Genomic DNA, 17478 nt, shown 5'->3' with positions numbered 1-17478 from the left:
TAAATTTATCTCCTTCTCGGATGATTAAAGCTCACTGTAAATCCACTTCACTGCTAGCAGCAGCAGAATCAAGTGTTTCTGCTAGAAATATTATATCTGTGCACAAGAGTCAGAAGCTAGAAAAATGGTAAAAAGTGTTGCAGTTAGAATAGGGTATACAATAACATTATCTTTTGTATTACACCTCAGTACGGAGCAAGTGTGATTTTCTGAGTTAAGTAAGTTAACATGAGAGTCATGAAGATCATGTTTTAGCAATACTGTATGTACTAGATTGTAAGCTGTACGGGGCAGAGACCTCCATCCTTTTATACCTTTGACTCTTAACTTATTGCAACTGTATCCTGTATTTATTGTTATACTATGTATTTATCTATTATTATCTTAATAACCCCCTGTTTGTATTAATCCAGTCTACTGTACAGCGCTACATACATAAGTAGCACTTTATAAAGATATACATATGTATAGATGTACAACAGAGGTTCTTGCTTAATTGTCCTATATTATTTTTTGATTGTCTGTTGAAATATCTGATTTCACTGTTTTCCATATTTTTAAGCATACTGTATAATCCCATTAAAGTTTAGGGTGCAGTTTAAAGAAGGCATGCCATCATGGCAATATGTCACACAACACATTATTTACCACCAGTCCCAAACTTCTTGTGACCCTTCCTGGAGCGTTTTGGTTGCCACGTCATGTGTAGCATAAGCCTAAACAACACATTAAATGCTATGGTTGCTACTTGGTAGAGATAATTTGTAGCAGGACTCTAAATTTCTAGATTTTTTTTTAAACGAACAGTATTTTTATTTTATATAATATCAAAACAGCTGTTTGTGGTACAGGTATCGGACCCCTTATCTGGAAATCCATTATCCAGAAAGTTCCGAATTATGGAAAGGCCATTTCCTATAGACTCCATTTTAATCAAATAATTCAGATTTTTAAAAATGGTTTCCTTTTTCTCTGTAATAATAAAACAGTAGCTTGTACTTGATCCCAACTAAGATATAATTATTCGTTATTGAAGGCAAAAGAATCCTATTGGGTTTAAATACTGTTTAAATCATCTTATTAGCAGACTTAAGGTAGGAGATCTGAATTACGGAAAGACCCCTTATCCGGAAAACCCCAGGTCCCAAACATTCTGGATAATGGGTTCCATGTTCATTATTATGTCTTAAATTGTTGGTTCTAAAAAAAAATCACAAATAATACTGTACATTTAAAAATGCATTTATATATGAAAAGTCTAGGTCTACATATACATTTTTTTCTGATTTTGTGGAAATAGCCTCATATATATATTAACTTTTCACAGGATTAAACACAGAAGGAAAATGTTTTTAAAATTCTACTTAAAAAATATACCTGTTAGTATATTCCCCTTGTAAGCAAGGTAAGATGTAGCAAGGCAAAACCATTATGATATGAAAGAAAGTTTTAGTGTTTGGCATTTAGGTTGTTAAGAAAACACTTGCATTGTTATCAGGCAAGCTAAAATTAAGAATGTAAAGGGTATTTCAGCAGGAAAAATGAATCAGAAATTATTTATAGGTGAATAGTAAAAAATGAAGGAAGAAGGGATAGGATCAGAAGGAGGTAACAGATTGATGAGAGCAGGGAAAAAGCAGAGATTTTGAGTTATTTTTGTCCGTTTACAAAACTGAGGAACCAGCTAATGAAAGTTTCAAATAGACCAGATTGATGTTATGACCAAGCTGTGCCTATGTATAGATTTTCCCTCCATTTTATTTAATTGTTTTGTCCCTGCTAATTGTTTTATTTTCCTTTCTGTTGTGTTTAAAGCATGCAGTCATGATTAATACAAGTTACATAAGATTTTTTGAACCAGTATTCTGTTTTCTGCATTAGTTGGCCATATACTAACCACAAAATGCATGTGAACAATAGCAGTAATTCACAAAAATTCATATATTCTATCATCTGCTTGGCCATAGGTTCTTTAATTTAAAGCAAAATTGACTAGACTTAAATAGCTCTTCAGCTGAGGTATGAAATCTTCTGTAGTGGGACACAACTATTAGTGTTCTAAGCAGGTTTCTATTACTAAGTTAATACAGAGGCACTCATTTATCTATTTATACTTGTCCTATGTTGTCAGTGACAATCAACTCTTTCTGGAAGCTTTAGTTATTTATATAAATGTGTCAGTACAGTATGTGCAAACTCTGCAAACTTTCTTTATACTTTGCATGTGTTATTTATTTATCTAACTGTCATTTTAGCTATCTATAATATCTGTTTGGAGTCTGAAGCTAAGATTTGATTTAGCATTTGAGATGTGGCAAAACGTCTGTACTTCTATCAAACCTGTCAGTGGTTATAACAACTTGGCATGAGCTGGTCTTCAGAATCCTCAAGATCCAGCATTTCTGAAAATCTCAGTACTTATTTTCTTTCCAGAAGATGTCACTTCAAGTTTGGGTAGAAAATCTTACACACTGTGTGCACTCACAGGCCACTCTAAGTTTTTTATGGCTAAGACTTGCTTATGGTAATAGAAGTTCACTTTGCCAATAGCCCTAAGAATTTTTTTGTGGCATTAATTCAGCATAATTGAATAAACCACTGGTGGTAGTTAAAATAAGAATATCATAACAGCAAGTTTATTAAGATTTAATTATTAGCCAGTTGGTCGTTGTTTACGTTAATTTTTTCCCTTAAACTGAGTTATTTGCATTCATGTTTTGAAAAGAAAATTTATGCACCTAATTCATTTGGGATATATGAATTTTAATGGATTATCTTTGAACAGCATTATGTATGAAGAGCAGTGTTTGATGGAATGCACTTTAATATATGCTTCCCAGTGCCTGTCTTGGGCACTTATGTTATGTATGATGCCATAACAAGGAGCAAAAAGAAATAAAAATTCCCCAGATGCACGGAGTGTCCCTAGTATTGGGAACATGGTTTGATCAGTAAGAGACTTTGAAGTGGCACTACCAAAAACTAAAGGGATATAGAAAATGTATAACAAATAACAGACAACCTCATCTATTGTATAATCCCATCCTCCTTGAACTGTTAGAGCAAGAATGTGCAGGCCCTGGTGCCTGGTCTGAGACAATAAATAAAAAAGATCTAAAATATTCCAAGCATGATTTAGTTTTGAATATTTTTTCTGTCATACAGGACAATATTCACAGCGGCAGGCTGGGGTGGCAGGGGAAACAAAGTGAGCAGTTGGGGAAATATATGGGGGAGATGGAAGTGAGAGGGCCCTGGTATGGGGTCAGTGAGAGAAGAAGTGAGAGTGAGAGAAGTGAGAGAAGTGTCTGAGCAGGTGAGACAGAAAATTGAAAGAAAGCATGAACAATTTCAAGTCCAGCTCCAGAAACACATAGTTAGAAGTGCAACAGGAGACAAAATGATCACAGCCCTAATTAAAAGTATAATGGGTCCAAACAAGTGAGATAAATAAGTCAGAATGACAGTTGCCGCCTCATCCTACATTAATTTTTACCCTTGCTATATTATTATTATTGCTATCCTTTGCAATGAACATTTAGGGCTACATTCGTGAAATCACGAGTTCGAATCCCAAATGGTGAAAAATTCAGATTGGTTACGATAATTACTGCTGACCACAAATATCACAAAATGCTTACGAAAAAATTATATTAGTCACGATAATATCATATTGGCAATCCGAAGTATTTGTACCAAACGATTGTAAACAGCGGAAAAACCTTTCCGACTTTGATCCTTCTGTGCATGATTTTGGAAGCCTCCCATAGCAATCAATGGCACTCTGCAGCTCCAACCTGGCCCAAGGAAAGTCACGATAAAGAAGCTTGAATGAATGCGAACTTTCGGAGTGCTAGGCTGGACATGGTTAGTATTTGCATCATCTTTTTCACTTCCTTTTTCACTTTTTGGATTGGCAAAAGTAGAAAACTCGAGTCCAAACCTATTTTACTTTTCTAGTATAATTATGTTTCCAGACTAATACAGATAAGGCCAAGCTAACAAACCTTAGAGGAAACGATTTTCTTTGATCGCTGATGATATTGATTGAAAACCTTCTCCAGAGAGTTGATATTTCACTTCTTCTGTTCTTCTGTCCACTCTTTGCAGTACAAATAGCATTCCTTTTTAACAATTCAAACATATATTTGACTGGAGAAATAGGGCTGCATCTACTCCATATGACTTGCTGATTATATGATCCTTTGTTCTTTTTAGAGAACACCAAATTTAATCAATGTGTTTGTCATACTAAAACATGACTTGAGATTTTTGAAAAGGTAAAAGTCAGCACAATGAAAAAATATATTAAATAATAAAACACCATTGCCACTTATATTAATGTAGGGTCATTGAGTTTGTTTCCTGTTGTTTCTCAAGTTCTTATTCTTTATTATAAAATTAAATGAAGTTTTTATTTGCAGTGGGATTCAGATGTATTTCTCACAGGGAGTATAAACTATGCAGGTAATTTACATCACATTACATCAGGGTTTTAGGTCCTTCCTGTTCCAGTGACATCAAACTTATGTGTAATACCCACAAATAACCTGCAGCCTGGGGTGGTGTTTCACCTTGGGATACAAAAGAAAAATGTTTCAGACCAGCAGTTCCTGGAAAGTGACATTGAGTAGACGTATGAGCCACTGCTTCAGGAGCTCCAAGAAGAATGTTTTGAATCTGGTAACAGATGTATGGTTATGGTGATAGAGTCATTTGCGCAAGCCAAGGGTGCAAGTACATGCCCCTTAGTAGCCCTTGTGCAGAGCACAGCGTCAGAGGTCTCTAACTAGGTAGGGAGTAGAATGGAGGGAAACAAAAAAGTCCAGGGTGAAACACCCAATACCCAGCGCTTCTTAGTGGCTATTCCTTAGACGTGATCTTCAATATCAAGGAATGGTGTAGAACGTGTGCTGCTGGTTACATTTTTAAATCACTAAGCACTATTTGGGGTTTGTCCCACCCAGTTAATTAAGGGAGAAAAGAAAAAAAAATGTATTGCACTAGATTATGTTTTTTGTTTTACATGAGCTTCTATCTACTTGATTGCACACAGTAGAAGGGAGGGGGTGCCTATCTGCCTCAATTCAGTTAATTCTATATTCCTGGAGGAAACTGCAGGTTTTTGTGCTCTGTTTTAGAATTCTTTGCATGCAATTTGTATGCACGTAACAAAACACAAGTGCAAAAAAAGTCCGACTGCTGCCATTTTTTCACTATAGATGCTGTGTTTCAATTTGCAAATGACCCCTTTTTATATTTCTTTCTGCTCACTGGTTCTTGCATCAGTCACACATGCATAAAAATTAACATTTAATTCTAAGCTCTTTTATTTCTCTGCTTTGCCATTTCACCTGCAGGTTTAGACCTTGTTGGGCTTATACACGCTTTTAACAAACTGCATTGAATTCTAAGCACTGTTGCATTTCCATTCCATTAAGTAATTTGCACTTATTATCTTATATGGATGTATTATTAGCATCCCATCTCCCATTCACAGATGTATACACTTCCTTCATTTCCTCCCATATCAGGCCTCATTCATTCACTGTCACTTATTATGTATTATCCTTTGTTTAGATATCACCAAAGCATTTGCATAGAATGTCACAGAAGTGATTTACTATTCACATCAATGCCTCAGTCTCAATATAAACACATATAAATACATTTGCATCACACATGTAGCAATTATGCATCACCCATATACAGTATATTACTTTGACTCCTGGGCATCTTTCCTTTTTTCCTCTTTCCTCTTCCTGTTTTTGCCTAATCTAACCAACTTCTCTGGAAAAGGATGGTCATCACTGCAACTTTTCTTGCCCTGAACAGAGGTCTATACATTCAGAGGCATATTTATGATAGTTTGTAAGTAAACTGTCTATTTTAACTAGTACAGGCACTTTGTGTTTTCTATATTTTTGACTTTATATTTGATTAGTATTTTTGTATTCAATATTTGCTTATAACACACTGAATACATTAATTTATGAATATGTACAGGTTACTGGTTTTGAGCCATTTTTAAATTTTAAAAACATTGGACTAACTAGATGTTTGTGGGTCCTAAAGAAACATTTTTTCGGAACCCCAAACATTGGTAAAGGTTAACTGTTTTATTCACATGCTAAAACTGTGAATTCATCAATATCTGTAATCCCCAACAGCCTCTAGCTATTCTCTCTTTGTAGTAAAGCCCCTGAGTGTGGGCATTGTACCTGATCCTGTAAAGGTTGCACATAGAGACAAAAACGTTGATCATTTGCTTATAAACAGCACTTCTTTCCATAAGAGAGTTTTGAGAGAGTGTCTTTATTTGCTCTGTCCATTGATGTGTGCTTACTAGATTTATGTCTATTACTTTTCTGCTTGCATCAATTTGTTTTGATTACTGTTAATGGATGAGGATGGATGGAGCATGTGAGTAATGGAAAATATAAATGGAACAATCCATTACTGAATGTAACACCAAGTTAATTTTGTACTGTGTATGTATTGTCTGCTTAGAACTGGATTTTGCATGACTAAAATATGAAGATCTGCAGCATTGTTTCTTATTAAACTATTCATAATACCATGTCTTTACATCTACCTCTGCTAAGTGGTGTATTAACTAGATTTAAAAGGCATAAAATACTGGGATAACAAAGACCATTAAAGAAGTTTAAAATAAAAGCTGGGAGTTTACCCATACTAGTAAAACAGGGCAACAGGTTTCTCCAAGATAAACAAATGTGTCACATGATACAAGGGGGATATGGTACACTCTCTCTCTAGGAGACCTTATTTCTTCTTTTGGTCTTAAATACCACTTATATGCAGATGACATCCAGATATATTTAGACACCCCTGCACTAACTGCTGATGTTCAAACCCAGATTGGTAACTGCCTCCTGGCTATCTCCTCCTGGATGAACCGACGCCAGCTCAAACTTAACCTAGCTAAAACAGAGCTGATGGTCTTCCCGCCCCAAACCTGGCCCTCCTCCTCCTTTCACCATTACTATTGATGGCATGACCATCAACCCTGTAAATTCTGCACGCTGCCTTGGGGTTATCTTTGACCAGTCACTCTCCTTCTCTAACCATATTAATAACACTGCCAAAACCTGCCGCTTTTTCCTCCGCAATATTGCCAAGATACACCCCTTTCTTTCACAAGCAACAGCTAAAACACTAATCTATGCCCTTATCCTTTCCCGCTTAGATTACTGCAATCTCCTACTAACCGGCCTCCCAGACTCCCACCTCTCTCCCCTGCAATCAATCTTAAACTCTGCTGCCAGGATCCTCCTGCTCTCTCCTAAGAGGGAACCTGCTCAGCCTCAATTAAGCTCACTAGCATGGCTGCCTGTCAAGCAAAGGATAGCTTACAAAATCCTTCTGCTAACATTCAAAGCCCTTCACTCCTCTGCTCCTCACTACATTTCTTCTCTGGTCTCCCTACATGTTCCTGGTCGTCTCCTCCGCTCCTCTCAGAGCCTCCGTCTCTTTACACCATCCACACCCACTGCGCTCTCTCGTCTTAAACCTTTCTATCTCGCTGCTCCTTACCTCTGGAACTCTATCCCTGAATCCCTCTGTAGGGAAAACTCACCCACTCTATTTAAGAAAAAACTCAGCTGTTACCTTCTGGAGCACTAAGACATTATTTTGCCCAGTCCTGCGCTTAAGGGCAAATGCCCATACCTGATGCACTCTTACCTTCCAGTTTGTGCCTGTATGTTACCCAACCGCTCAGATTGTAAGCTCTACGGGGCAGGGACCTCCTTCCTACTGTGTCTCATACCACATGGCACTTATATATATATATATATATATATATACATATATGTATTTATTTATTATATCACTCGTCCTCTCTGTGTGTAATTTTGTATTCTGTAAGACTGTACAGTGCTGCGTACCCTTGTGGCGCTTTATAAATAAAGTTATACATACATACATATGGTGCAGGGCCCAGTTATCCCTTCTACAGATGCCTTACCTTCTTTTAAAGAAAAATACATGTGTGGGACAGTGCGCCTGCAGGGATCCCACAACAAATGCCTTGGGGACTGATGTTCACACGTGGCACATGTAAATACAATCATGGTGAAACTTTTAAGCTATTTGGTTGTTATCTGCTGACAATTGATTGTTAATAATGGATTATAATTGTATTATAACTATTGGCTGACTTTGGATTTTTTAAAGCAAGCCTTTTATTTATAGAACATTCTACATACTGTCCCCAAGCAGTTCCATTATGTACTGGCAGCAGCACACAAATACAAAAACAGAATTATTGTTTATTCATTATTAAAGAGGAAAACACTTTAAATCAATTGTACATTATATATGGATGAATAATGAGGATACCGTAGGAAATATAAACATTAAGTAAAATATGGAAAGCACTGTTAGTAAAAATAACCATAAAACTTAGAGCATAAGCACTAAAATATCCAATAAAAGGCAAAATTACATTTTGAAAGGCTTTTTTTTTAAATGTGTTTACAATATATATGATTAGTGCATTACAAGATTCTATTCTGGTTGCTTTTAGCTACTGCATAACACATTTCTGTCATTCATTAAAATATGTTAACCTTTATGTCACTTTCAGCCCAAGGTATATTATGGGGCCATTTACTATGGAAGTGCTGCAAATACAGTGGCTCAACTTTATGTTATGATACAGAATAATTTTAATTAATGAACTTATATTATTTGTTCAGCAGCTACCCTATTTGGGATTTAAATGCATGTTTGGTTCCTAGGATTGCTTATACTAGCAAATAGGCAGTGTTTGGATGGACGAGTAGAAAGCTTGAAAAAAAAAAAAAGAAAAAATCAATTACAATAAATAAAAACCAGATAACATTTACTGCTGCAGATTATAGAGGCAGCATAGAAATGCACAATATTCAGAAACATGCAAAGACCAACTAGAAAATTGCCTGAATTATGTCTATGTCATTCTAAATGACAGTAGGGCTCACAAGTGCAGCTATACCACGTATTTTATAACAAGCAGGGTGCCATTTAAAGGGGAACACCACCCAAACACAACTTAAGCTTTTTTAAAAAGTAAACATAATTTCAAGCAACTTTGCAGTATACATCAATTAAAAAATATGCATCCATTTCATGATTTTTTTTATGTAATAATATGGTTTGGAACAGTTACCTAAGCCTGGCCCCCTGTTCTCCTGTTGATCTGACTGACTACTTTGAGACTCAGGTAAAATATAACAGTAATCCACTGTCCTCAGCCTGCCTTCAGCCTGCATCTATCAAATCTCCCACAATTCCCTACACATGAAGTCATTAAGGATATGCATTAAGTATGCATTAAGTAGTAGTTAGGCAGGTTATATATAGGCATTATGGTTGAACTTGATGGACGTATGTCTTTTTTCAACCCAACTTACTATGTTACTATGTTAAGGAAATGCAATGCATTGTGGGTTATGTAGTTCCTACATGCTGTTGGTAAGCTGTGGAAAAGTTGTTACAATTTGTAACATCATTGTTTTAGTCTCTCCTCCTCTGCCGGGATTTCAAATGATGCAGCTGGATTTCAGCATATAAAAATGGTATTTATTCATACTTTTTAAAGGAACAGATTATAGCAATAGGTATAAGTTATAAGTCGCGAAAAAAAAGCGTAATTCGTGAAAGTATCGCATACGTTAATTTTAATGCATGCATTAATTAGCGCGCAGAAATAATACTAAGGCATGATTCACAAACACTTAGACGCGCTAAATATCGCATTAGTCTGTGCGAAAATTAACACCTACTTGAGGCAGGCGGTAATTATAGAAAAGTACAGTTCATGAGCTTTTGGCAACACAATATGGACTTTGCAGTGGGATTTATTCAAGTATGTGTTGGCCCTAGAGTGATGCATCCTCCAGTTTGCAGGGAAATGGTCATTTGCAGAACAGTTGTTTTCCGAAAGTAATGGCGTGTATGGCTAATATGGCGTGCGTTTTTTCGCACGCGGGGACTATTTGTGCGCGATGCGTTAATTAGCGCACGTTCTGTCAAATATGACACGAAAATAGTCTTCGCGACTAAAATAACGCAAGCAGCATCGCGTCTAAATTAACGCACGTATCCTTTTAGTGAATCGTGCGTTAAGACATGAAAAATTAGACGCGATAAAATTTTTAGCACATGCTATAAATAGCGCTCGAAATATCGACCTTTAGTGAATCAACCCTAAGGTTTCTGAGTTGTGCGGAGCTCTTTAACAAATTTTGGTTCAGAAGCTAGAGTTCTCCTTTAATGGTACTTGTGTTCAGTGACACTCCCTTTGCATTCATCCTGCCTCTTCTACCGAATCATGCTCACCTATTGATACCGTGGAACCCTAGAACTACCACCCCCCTGAATATGGCAGCAATTACAGGGTCTCTCATCAGGTTGTACCTGTGAAACAGTCCTAATCCTGAAAATGCTGGCCACAACTTGTATCTGATTTGCTACCACAGACACACACAACTGTTTTTATTTTGCCTCACTGGCCACAATTGTGGGAGTACAATTCTGTGAAGTAAGGATCTCTACCCACAGCCAATGACATCGCTATGGTACAAAGAATAAAAAGTAAAGTTAATCAGCCCTAATATGTTTTGTCAAATTGGCAAAGAGGAAAATCATTTTGCCCTGTAGATATTTATTTGGTTATTTGCTTGATCAACAATTGGTCTAATCAAGTCTCCACATGTAGCATCTGGCACTCTTTACAGGTCCTGTGTGTATTTTTAATTGTATATATTGTGTTACTTTTCACCAAATACAGTAATAGTACAGACTGGTTAATTCTCTCACATGAATACAAAGTGCATATTTATTTAAGGGGAAGAGAACATTCACCAAGAAATTCACTCTGGCAACACCTCCCAATACTTTTTTTGTCATCATTTTTTAATAATTTTAATTTACTAAAAGTTCCCTCCAGCCTAGTCTTTTAAAACAAGTATAAGATCACCGTGTTCTTTTTTATTCTTGGTAGCATTTCAAATACATTGACCCCAGAATTAGATATGAATTGATACACGGCACTGCTACAGGAAATTCATATTAATAATGTGATCATTCAAATTTTCAATTAGTGCCATATATTTGTTTAAAAAAACTAATAAAAAAGGTAAAAATGGAAAAACTAATTCATGCAATAATTCTTGGAACAGTTTTTAAAGAACTGTACTTTACTGGTAGTATTTCTCCAACGGAATAGCAGCAACAATTGTAGCAATTATATTTTTCTGAATTGGCCACTATTTTTGTTCTTAGGACTCCATTAACTTTATCCTTGGAAACTAATTTTTGTGTATTTTTCAAATACTGATTTTTGAGTATTTTTCAAATACTTAGAATAGCTCTTCTGTGCTACAATAGATAAAGGAAAACATGGAGGTTAATTTTGATCCTAAATGATGAAGAGCCACCCATGATGTGAGTGTGTTTTCACTTCTTTGTGTTCTCATGCAGAATTTCCGTATGCGACGAGGATAAATTCCGTCACAATGAATTCATCGGGGAGACAAGAATTCCTCTAAAAAAGCTGAAGCCAAATCAGACCAAAAACTTTAGCATCTGTCTAGAAAAGCAATTGCCTGTAAGTAATTTCCATTTCTCACTTCTGTCATTATCAGTGTCTGAATGATAAATAATATTGTTATATAACTGCATATTGTAAGGCTGTCAGATGGAAGGTAAATGATCTGTAGCCCTTGGCATAAATTAAATAATGTGTATTTTGTGGTAATGATCTTTTTCTAAAAAACGTATTAACCCTTTAGACTCATCCATTAGTTTTGATGTCAATTGTATAATTATATGTCTGTAATAACATATCACTTTGATAAGCTTGGGAAGAAACAGAATGGACTGCAGGGTTGGATCTTTCACTTGACATATGATCCTAATGAATTCAAGTGAGCTCCTAATAACTAAGACTGCCATGCAAGTGCCTCTGGTCACAATGCTTTTAGAATTCAGTGCTGTCCAACTTCTATTGTACCGAGGGCCGGAATTTTTCCGACCTACGTGGTGGAGGGCCGATAATGGAAGCCAGTTTTGACCACTCCCCTTTTTGAAACTGCACCCACTTGAAACCACACCCATGTTATCACATGACCATACCCATGTTAATGGTTGTAGTACAGCAAAAACCTGCCATACTCTGCCTGCCCTACCCTGCCTGTGTGTGCCATAATCTGCCTTCCCTACCGTGCCTGTGTGTGCCAGACTCTGCCTTCCCTACCCTGCCTGTGTGTGCCATACTCTGCCTTCCCTACCCTGCCTGTGTGCCATACTTGGCTGGTTTGTGCCATACTTGGCCTGTGTGTGCCATACTCTGCCTGCCCTACCCTGCCTGTGTGTTCCATACTCTGCCTGCCCTACCCTGCCTGTGTGTGCCATACTCTCCCTGCCCTACCCTGCCTGTGTGTGCCATACTCTGCCTTCCCTACCCTGCCTGCGTGTGCCATACTTTCACTGTGTTTGCCATTCTTGGCTGGTTTGTGCCATACTTGGCCTGTGTGTGCCATACTCTGCCTGTGTGTGCCATACTCTGCCTTCCCTACCCTGCCTGTGTGTGCCATACTCTGCTTGCCCTATGCTGCATGTGTGTATGGCACACACAGGCAGCATACAGTGACACAATGCTGGCACTGCTCCTACACAATAACTGCACAATAACTATATATTAAAAAACTTTTTAATTGCAGTACCACCTCAGTATATGTTCTTTTTGTAGTGTGCAGGGATTATTTGTGGGTTTCTACTGCTCCTGAGGTGTGAACAGGGGAACAATGGGGGTGATTACAGCCTGAGCCTGAGGTGTGAACACTGCAGGGGGTGAACAATTCAGAGATTAAAAGGTGTGAACAACATAGGGAATTACATATTTAAACAATACAGCCTGATTACAGCCTGAATCTGAGGTGAGAACCATGCAGGGGGCAGTTAATCACAGTACTGATACCATTTAAAGCTTACACAAGAGTAAGCCATCAAAGCAGCCAGACAGGTGGGGGGCCACACAGAGGGGGGTCGCGGGCCGCCAGTTGGACAGCACTGTTTTAGATTATAGGTTTTATAGAATAGTGAAGCTCAGTTCCCATGAACCTATGTCTGACTGCCAGGTCCCTCTAACCCTATGATAAGTGGGCAGTCATGAAACGAACAGAAAGTTAGAATGGGTTGGAGTCTGGAGATCATGATGGTTGGGTTTCTATTACTTGCAAGGATTAAACTATGTTTATACAGGATTTGTTTTTTAAACTTGTTCAAGGGTTTCCTATAAGGCAAAGCTACCTGCTACAATATCTAGGTTTCTACTAATTGTAATACAGTTTCATGGTATTGGATCCTAGCACAAAAGATCTTGGGCAGAATGCAATAAAAATTGCTAGTGGTGTGTAAAATGGCGTTTTTATAAATGTTTAGGGCTGTAGCATTTTTCACTAAACAAGTTTAACACCTGCTGCTGTGTACTTGCTGCTGTGTACTTGTGAGCACGACCTTTTCAATAAGAAGTATTATTACATTCACTGCACACATGTGCAAACCAACGCTCTATTGCCAGAAATGCAAAGGGTTCCTAGCGGGTTTCTTCCCCTTTAGTAGGAGGATATATAAACCTGCTGGTATGGTTCTTTGCGGCATGTATGAGTTTTCACATACCTCCAGGTGAATTAAAAGTAAAGCAATTCTTTGGGGCGGGCGAATGCGGTTTTTTCGTAATGATCGGTATTTCGCGATTTTTTCATAAATTGTTGCGACTTTTTCGTAGCCGTTACGACAGTTTCGCAAAATGTTGCGACTTTTTCGTAGTGTTACGACTTGCGCGAATTGACGCAACTTTTTCGTAGCCTTCGCGCCGAGTACGAAAGTTTCAGATTCATTCAAGCTTCAGTATCATGACTTTTCTTGGGCCAGGTTGGAGCTGCAGAGTGCCATTGAGCCCTATGGGAGACTTTCCTTGGGCCAGGTTGGAGCTGCAGAGTGCCATTGAGCCCTATGGGAGACTTTCCTTGGGCCAGGTTGGAGCTGCAGAGTGCTATTGAGTCCTATGGGAGGCTTCCAAAATCATGCAAAGTCTGAAAGTTTTGCCCGCCGTTTACGAGTGCTCAATACGAAAAAGTCGCAACAAGATACGAGCAAATCGTAACGGCTACGAAAAAGTCGCGACTTTTCGCGCAAGTCGTAACGGCTACAAAAAAGTTGCGATAATTTACGATAAAGTCGTAACAGCAACGAAAAAAATCGCAAAAATACGAAAAAGTCGCACAATGTTCGTTTCCAATCCGAATTTTTCCCATTCGGATTCGAATTCGTGGATTAGTAAATCAGCCCCTTTGAGTAGTGTGAAATTATATGGGATTGAATTCTGTTCTAGCAAAAATGCATCTTGTTAATGTCATCAAAGCTCCATTGTAGTCTATAGGGGAATATTCTAGATTCTTCTAGACTCTCCCCCTGTTTCTGAAACAAAGCTTCAATACCAGAGGAAACTGCCCAGCACTGATTAGAAATGGATGGATGGATAATGCAATATGGATATTTTGTAAAAACCGAAATAAAAGTTAAAAAAAATTGTAAGTGGTATTGTTCCTTAAAGTATTTACAAACTGGAACTCAATAAGGGTTTTTCTTTTTCCATATTTTAATTAGGCAATGGGAAATGCGAGTTTGACATCAAAACAAAGGGAGTTCCACCAATTAAATGACTTGATTGCAATAAAACTGTGCCTGGAGCCCTTTTAATGCAGATGTGTTAAAAGGTCTGTAGCTAAAATATATGCAAATTAAATACTATTAAAAGGGCACTTTAATAAATTACTCTAATCAAGAGTTAAAGCAGCAAATCCAGTTTTATTATGAGCAAATTGTTTAACTGGCCTACTCCTAACATATACTTTGTTCTTTGGCAAATATGCAATTACTTTATTACAAAAGCGCCTTTTAATTAAGATTAATTGGAATTGCCTTCATTAAAGAGTACACATTACAACCATAGTACTAAACCTAAAACCCTCCAAAGATATATTGGATCATATAAAACAGAAGTATTATAGGTCATGAATTTAAAAGGATAAATTCTTTAAGCATAAAGTATCTTGACTACATCGAGTGAATGTGCAGACTTCTATACCCAATGCAATGTAATGCTCATGCTTCTGAGATCTGTTTTGGAAAACACTTTGGGGCTGATTTAATAATCCACGAATCCGAATGGGAAAAAATCGGATTGGAAACTAACATTTTGCGACTTTTTTGTATTTTTTGCGACTTTTGTCGCGACTTTTTCATAGCCATTATGACTTTCGTGAATTGTCGCGACTTTTTCATAGCCATTACGACTTTTGTGAATTGTCGCGACTTTTTCATAGCCATTACGACTTTCGTGAATTGTCGCGACTTTTTCATAGCCATTACGACTTTCGTGAATTGTCGCAACTTTTTCATAGCCATTACGACTTTTGCGAATTGTCGCGACTTTTTCATATTGACCACTCGAAATTCGCGACAATTCACGAAAAAGTCGCAAAATACCGATCATTGCGAAAAAAACGCATTCGGACACTTTTCGGACGTTCGTGGATTAGTAAATGTGCCCCTTTGTGTTTTTGGCAACCAGTTTTATAAAGGGGACAACATGGTGGCTGCACCTGTCTCAGTCCTGGTTAGGAAGGAGAAAGAGGAAGAATACACAAGGTTGGATACGGTAATTGAAGATCAGGCAGCCTTCAGGCTATATTATATTGAAGGCATGGCAGTGCTATGGGGAGGGAGCAAAGCATAATTTGCTTAATTAACCTAACTTATAACTGACATATAGAAAGAATTACTATTTATGGACCTCAATCACGCTTACAGCCCTGCTGAGACATCACACCAAGCTAATATGGCAGCTACTATCTTATACAGAGAGAACTTCTAGGGATGTTTACTCAGGTATGGTAAAGAATTCTACAGAATAAATATAGTTTTCTTCTTGCACTATTGTAGTTAAGCTGGCCATATGTGCACCTACGTTTTGTACGATTTTCGGACCAGTTATGAATTATCATCCCGATAATTTTTGTACCCTACTGATCGGTCATTTAGTTGATCGGACAGATTAGAACATTTCAGTCAGCTAACAGTAATATCTGTACATGTATTGTGTATCCAACGATATCCTTGGGTGACCTACAATGCATTTCCGAGATATCACTTGTACAATTGTCTGGCAATTACCGTATTTTTCGGACCATAAGACGCACTTTTTTTCCCCCAGAAGTGGGGGGAAAAAGTCCCTGCGTCTTATGGTCCGAATATACTTAAAAAAAATGTTTTTACTTGCCCGTGTGGTCTCCGTGCAGGGCCCTCCTCTATTCACCGGCGCTTAGCTATGGCGCTGTGCGCATGCACAATGACGCGCATGCCCATACGCATGCGCGTCATTGTGCATGCGCACAGTGCCACAGCTAAGCGCCGGTGAATAGAGGAGGGCCCTGCACGGAGACCACACGGGCAAGTAAAAACATTTTCTTAAAGTATATCTGTAGGCTACAGTATATGCTGGTACAGATGGGGGCAATATGTTGGGTGCTGCTGGAACAGGTGGGGGGCAATATGTTGGGTGCTGCTGGTACAGGTGGGGGGCAATATGTTGGGTGCTGCTGGTACAGGTTCGCTTTTAATGCACATAAAATATTTTAGGACAGTATTTGTTTCAGAATCTTTTTTTCTTCATTTCCCTTCTCTAAAAACTGGTGCGTCTTATGGTCCAGTGCGTCTTATGGTCCGAAAAATACGGTATTATAGCCAGAGCATCCTCTGATTTATTTTTTGGACTTTAATCCTACAATTTCAGTCTGGCTGTTTTAGATCATTGAGGTTAAACACACAATTGATATCTGAACGTTTGTCGAAAGACTAAAATCTGAACGTGTATGGCCGCCTTTAATCTATTGGGAATAAACTGCATCAGTAGCTTTCCTTCTCCTGAGACACAGGAACAGCCGGAGGACACAGAAGGAACAGGCGAGCACTGCGGGTGGGGGGGAGGTGTGAGCACAGTTGTGTGGTGACCGGGGGGGGGGTTGGGGGTGCGAGCGCAGGTGTTTGAAAATCCAAGATGGTGGCCGTGATATACTACACATACTGTGGAGTTAAAAGGAAATTTAGGGGAGAAGTTAGTATTGTTTTAAAAAATAAAGTTGGCGATTTGCTACAGGAAAGGGGGCTCTACAACATATTAGATAAAATAGTAGAAGCCTTTCCTTGCTCTTTAAGTGTTGCTTTAAAGCTATCCTTAGAAATGTATCACTGAGGGTTTTCACATGTATTCTCTTCTATACTAAAAATAATTTTTATTTCACTTACAGACTGTGCTACAGGAATGGCAAGAATATTCTTGTTTTGGGCAGGGCCCTCTTTACCTCTTGTACTGTGTTGTTTTTATAGTACTTAATCTGCATCAGG

General features: G+C 38.0%; 1 protein-coding gene across 1 annotated transcript in view; it reads left to right on the top strand.

Moving 5' to 3' along the window:
* Positions 1 to 17478, top strand: part of doc2b (double C2-like domains, beta) — a 279826-nt gene that overhangs the window by 216916 nt on the left and 45432 nt on the right. The window contains exon 5 of the mRNA XM_002934344.5: positions 11491 to 11617. Coding sequence (XP_002934390.1) covers positions 11491 to 11617 — 127 coding nt within the window. The remainder of the gene's footprint in view (positions 1 to 11490; positions 11618 to 17478) is intronic.

Source organism: Xenopus tropicalis, chromosome 2, assembly GCF_000004195.4.
Source record: "Xenopus tropicalis strain Nigerian chromosome 2, UCB_Xtro_10.0, whole genome shotgun sequence".
NCBI classification, from domain to species: domain Eukaryota; kingdom Metazoa; phylum Chordata; class Amphibia; order Anura; family Pipidae; genus Xenopus; species Xenopus tropicalis.
This window is presented reverse-complemented; position numbering and strand designations above follow the sequence as displayed.